This window comes from Salvia miltiorrhiza, chromosome 7 (genome assembly GCF_028751815.1).
Source record: "Salvia miltiorrhiza cultivar Shanhuang (shh) chromosome 7, IMPLAD_Smil_shh, whole genome shotgun sequence".
NCBI lineage: Eukaryota > Viridiplantae > Streptophyta > Magnoliopsida > Lamiales > Lamiaceae > Salvia > Salvia miltiorrhiza.
Window position 1 is genome coordinate 13,665,263 of NC_080393.1, and position 6,000 is coordinate 13,671,262.

Consider the following 6,000-nt stretch of genomic DNA (forward strand, 5'->3'; position numbering starts at 1 on the left):
GATCGGATTCGAGGGGAAAACAGATCTATGTCTTGCTGCCACCATCCATTACTAAAATTAGAATCATATATGTGAATGGTTTTCGACATTATATGTGGCCACTTAATATCTTCCATATATTAAAAAGAGAAAAAAGAAATCCCATTAAAACCCTTTTGACAAAATTAAGTAATAAATAAATTAAAGCATTAGTATACTTTATCTTTATCTTCAATAAGGGAGAGCATATAGTAATTTTTGGTTGTAGTTCAACACGCAAAGCATAACTTATTCCCTTCTCTTTCAAAAAGTAGGTTATTAAACAATCTCGTGGTTCTTAACGCATAACTTAAATTAATGGTGTGTTTCATTTCCACTAACACGAACACGAACACATTCATATATGTGGAAAACAAGTATTCCTAAATAAGAAAAGCCTTATACTTAATAATAAAATAATAGAAATAACGAAAGATAAAAGTTAAATTTCATGAATAAAAGTAGCTAGTATTTATTATTTTACTTCAATTATTAAGAGTTAGGGTTACATTGTAAAATTTTTGACTTACATATACGATAAATATGGGCCATTGTCATTCTTGGTTTTATTTATGATATTGGGCTGTTTCATCGCATTTATGGATTGTTTTTTTTTTTTTTCGAAAGGTCAAGAAGAAAGGGTGACTCCATTCATAATTCTCATTTTACTCTTTATAGTTATTATCTAAAATAATAATTAGAAATTTATCTTATATTTAAATATGGGGCTATTATAAAAAGTAAAGTGAGGGTTATGAATCGAATCTCCTAGATAAAAATGAAGAGTACAAGGGGTATTCAACTTTTACAAATAAAAAAGATCAAAATTACAAACTAAACAGTGGCGGAGCCACACTATAACTTAGTGAGGCAATTGCCCCTCCTAAACTTTTTTTAAGTATACTTAATATACATATAATTACAAATATATATATATATATATATATATATATATATATATATTTGCCCCACCAAACTTTGAGAAAAAAGGGGCCCACCAAACTTTGAGAAAAAAGGGGCAACAACTAACTATAACGTGGAGTTTGATAAAAAAAATTATTCCTTCTTTTTGTCACATACCTTACATATTAATTGGAGAGACCGAGAGAGTAAAAAAAAGATAGAGGAAAGAGAAATTATATTCACCTTTCTCCACAAGTTTTATGAAAAGACTTTTTTTGAATTACCGTATTTTCAATTGGTGTATAAGCTTATTAAACTTGTATTTATTTTACCTGTAACAACTGCAACAACAGAAAAAGCTTTTTCTGTCATTAAGATTGTTAAAAATCGGCTTCGAAATTGAATGGGTGATCGTTGAGAGAATGATTGTTTAATTACTTATATTGAAAAAGAAATTTTTGAGGCTATTGACAATGAGCTGATAGTACGTCGCTTTCAAAATATGAATAATCGTAGGGTATTATTGCAATTATATTTTATTATATAATTTTTGTAGAAGTTATTTAAAACTTTCTTTTATCATGCTTTGCCCCCCTGTCTTTAGGGGCTTGGCTCCGCCACTGAAACTAAATGGATTGTGTTTCGAACTTCTTCATCTTTTTCACTTTTCTCCAGAGAACTTTCAAATTGACAAAGTTTAGAGACCACAGTTTAGATGTTTTTTCCGCCTCAAAAAAAATAAAGTTCAGATATTTTTTCTCTGGAGAGCTTCCAAAAATTAATTTAATAAAGTTTCAAATCTAACAAAGTTTAGAGAACAAAACCAAGTAAAATTTCGATATTCTAGAAATTATTCCTTAAATTATAAACATTAGCATGGTATGCAATAGTGTTAGTAGGTAAAAGAATAAGATGCTGACTAAGATATGTTTTACTATATGCCATATGATGTGTATATGAAAACTAATATTTTAGATAATACTCTAAATGCTCGTTTAGTACGCGGTATAAGTATATTAATATTATGTTTGATAAAATATATTAAAATATATGTAATATATAATCTATTTGGTATTAAAATTATACTCACTCCATTCCATAAGAGTGCATTTGTCATTTTTGGATACTATTCCACCACTAACTCCTTTTTTTACTCGTAATAAAGTGAATAACTTATTCAACTCTCAATACACTCATCTAACATTGAATAAATCTATGCCACCAAAAGTGATGCACCACAAGACGGAGGGAGTATAAAGTTATAGTTATAATTTGTATTACACATACTACCTCCTTAGGTGGTATCAAAATCATACAAATCTATATATATATATAAAAGGAATCACATATTTTTTTTTGAAATGAATATTTTTTTACTTTTGATTTATAAAAAAATTGCGTGTTTCATACTAAATAAAATATTAAAATATTATAGATATATTATACACCTAATTATTAGATACCAGACGAGCCCCAGAAGTAACACAATTTAATTGGCAGCTAGTATTCTTTAAAGAAGAGTAAATTCAAAGTAAAAGAGAATCTATAAATATTTACAAAAAAAAAAGCCCAAACTTGGTATATTTATACGCTAATATACCTATAAAAGGAATGGCTTGATGACATAAAAAATGTTGCTTCCTATTGGCTTATGCATTGAACGAGAGATCACAATCAACCAAGAATATGTATTTTCCAATACTGGTTAAGAAAAGGCGTAGAGAGAGAGAAAAGGATAAACCAGAGTTATACGATAATGTATGATGTGAAAGATGATCGAATTTCGGCACAAGTTAAATACTATTCTTATCATTAATAAGTTGGGCTGATCCACTAATGTTTAGTAGCTCACAAAGGCAGTTCACTTCACACACAATCACCAAGATCCTACACCTACCAACTAACTCTTAACTGCTTAGCTCTCTCTTGTTTCCTGCAAATTGAAACTATACAAACTTACTATGAAGGTTACAAACAATCCACATCCAAAACAAACACTTAGTCGATGAGATGCACCGGGTTAGTGCAGGTAAAACCGCGAATTCTTGGCTGTTGATCTCAATCTTGATCTTGATCTTGAGCATTCATCATCGCTCGTGCTAGTGCTAGAACTCCCTATTCGGCTCTCAGAAAACGAGACACCCGAATCCGCCTGCAAGGCCGAGCCACTAATGGGGCTTGACTGATCTCTGCACAGAATCCTCTCAAGCTGTTTGCGGAAGCCATCTTTAGCGCTGTCCTGCTCATCTAGCTGTCTCGAGAAGCAGTACTCGATGTCACTCAATGAATCCGATTCGTATTCATATTCATCGTCAGAGGCTAGATCTGCGGAGTTACACTCAATTTGATCATCAAGATTCTTGCGTGTTTTCGAGGAACGAGGGGAGGCAGCCCCGTCCGTCTCCCCACGCTCTCGTACTCTTCTAACGATCAATGTCCTCAGCAAGTTGGTTACTTGAACAGCATGCATCAGAGCTGTCAATGGATCAGACATCTACAAAAAGAAACCTTGTTATGATTCTTGAAATACAAAAATCAGTGAGAAGGTGTGGTGTTTGAATGATTGAATCAACTCACCTTAGTCATGTTGGGAGCAAAGACCATGGCAATGTTTCTTGCGCTCATCTTGTTTGAATCCTCATTCTCAACGACGTCTGCCATGAGATCAATGGCCCATCCCAGGAGACAGCTCTCAGTCGGCCTAAGCTGCTTAAGTAGCTCGACACAATCATCCTCTGCTTCACACTGCAAGACCTGCTGAGGCGAGAGGCCATCAAGGACACCGGATGGAAGCTCCCGGAACCATGCCTTGATCAGGCTTGCCAAACAATGGACATCAATTTCATCGGGCACGATGCCCTTGTTGAGGTGCTCTCTCACATGCCCCTCTTTGCTGTTCTCTGGATTTATCCGGAATATCCCTTCTGCCTGTCGCGACATTCAAGCAAAATTTAGACGAGAGGAGCTTGAATCATTGCAGCCAAAGTGGTGTAGTGAAATACTCAACATGTTTATATGTACAAAAATGCAAAGAGATTCAAAGTCATGATCACCTTTAGACCACCTAGTGCATATAACTTCTCCTGCATTAGCAGCAGAATAGTCGGGACACTGTTGCATCTCGCGTCATAAGACCACTTCATTGAATCAGCCGAAACGCCACACACGCTGACACTGCAACATCAAGTAGATTATTGAAGATATAGCAGCAAAATTGTGATCAAATCTAGTAGAAGTGAAGTGGGAGATCATACTCAACTATCTATCTTTCAATCAATATCAATATCCATAAATGATAGTAAAATAGAAATGATAAAGCCAAAGTGAACATCATATTAACCTCTATATATCGATATCCATAAATTCGAGAGCACCGACATGAATATCAATACCGGGAATAAATCTCCATGTGACTAAGAAGACTTTGGAAGCTGTAAAAAATATTCTCAACTCAAAGTTGACTGACTTTATTTAATTGAATACTGAAAAATCACAGTTTCTCAGGTCTAAGTATATGCTTGAAACTCCCAATGTGCAAGAATTGATTTTGTACAAATACATATAAACCAGTAAAGATTAAAGCATAATTTGATAATGGATCAGATCTAAACTGTGTTGCAAGTTGCAAACAAAAGCAAGGAAGACATCTTTACTTTCAATGAACTCCACTTTAATTGGGATTATTGTTAGTTTCCGATTCTGTATCACTTTCATACAAAATCCCAGCATGAAAAAGCAACAAATTAAGTATCACTTTTACTTTTAGTAGTACTATTGTTTTGTTTTCATTTCTTTAGCATTTACATTTACTTGATACAAAATTCCAGCAAGAAAAAGCAACAAAGCTATCTCTTTTACAAATCCTGCAGGAACGAGGCCAAAAAAGGAGGTGACAGTTAAAACAGCTCTATTTAATTTTACACCAATAAAGCTTAGATATTTTTCAACTTCTTTAACATACCAGATACCACAAAGAGAGACAGAGAGAGAGAGAGCATACCTAGCACTAGGAGCTTTACACGGAATCTCGACCTCAAATTCAAGAGGCAATCCGAGAAAGCCATGGAATCTATCGAAAGTGACATGAGTTATGTGCTTGACGTTTGTGGGCCACCCGATTTCCATGTGATGGACGGCTGAGATCACCTCTTCTTCATCTTGCTCAGCGACGCGGCACGTTGACACCATGGATTTTCTCAAAGCAGATAAAATGGAGTGCAAGTAAGACAGCTGTTGCTGCTTCTCCTCATCCTCCGCCGCACCGGATTCTAAGCTCCTCCCTCCACCCCTTGTCACCATCCTCCCTCTCTCACTCTGAGTTGCATTCAAGAAAAGAGGGCCTTGGAGATTGAAAAGTTGATTACTTTATTCAAACGGCATAAATTTCAAATTTTGATATCACCACTTCGGAATTCTCTCTTTCGGAAAGTATTTATGTTTCGGAAAAGTTATCTCTTCGCCTATACTATTATATTCTTAATTAATTAATACTCCTACTTCTTGTTGTTAAAAAAATTAGGAAATTACATAAAACGAGATCTTCTATTATAAATAGTATCTCACCTTATTTAATACTGCTCAACCATTTTTATGGAGATAATAAAAAAGATAATTGAAATTTAAATACTCCCTCCATCCCACTATAAATGAGACTCCTTCTATTTTGAGTGTCCCACCGTAAGTAAGCCTCTTTCCTTTTCGGGATACAAGTTTTACCCTTTAAATATTTTTTTCATTTTTTCACCTACACACAAAATACATTTTTTTAAAAATAATGTGTCCAAGAAAAATGTCTCACTTATAATGGGACGGTGGGAGTATTAAATTTTGGACCTTATTGCAAATTGGACTGATTTTTAAAGCATTTTAACCGTGTCTCAATCTTTCAATTTACTATAAATTCTTTTGTCCTATTTTTGCACAAATTTGGAACCAAGATTTAAACATTCTTCCAACGTCAAAATTCAAATTGATTAAAGGCTTTTGATGCTCATTTTCTGGGTTTTACCTTCTTTTTGTCAATGTCGTTGGACATTATTTGAGTATTGAGTTAGAAATTGACAAGATAGAGTTCAAGCT

General features: G+C 34.0%; 1 protein-coding gene across 1 annotated transcript; it reads right to left on the bottom strand.

Moving 5' to 3' along the window:
* Positions 1–2,702: 2,702 nt before the first annotated feature.
* LOC130995333 (rho GTPase-activating protein 2-like) lies at positions 2,703–5,457 on the bottom strand. The gene is made up of 4 exons (XM_057920580.1): positions 4,922–5,457; positions 3,975–4,095; positions 3,499–3,849; positions 2,703–3,415 (listed from the first exon to the last, which is right to left on the bottom strand). The coding sequence occupies exons 1-4, from the start codon at positions 5,218–5,220 to the stop codon at positions 2,942–2,944; spliced, it is 1,245 nt and encodes a 414-aa protein (XP_057776563.1). The 5' UTR covers positions 5,221–5,457; the 3' UTR covers positions 2,703–2,941.
* Positions 5,458–6,000: the final 543 nt, after the last annotated feature.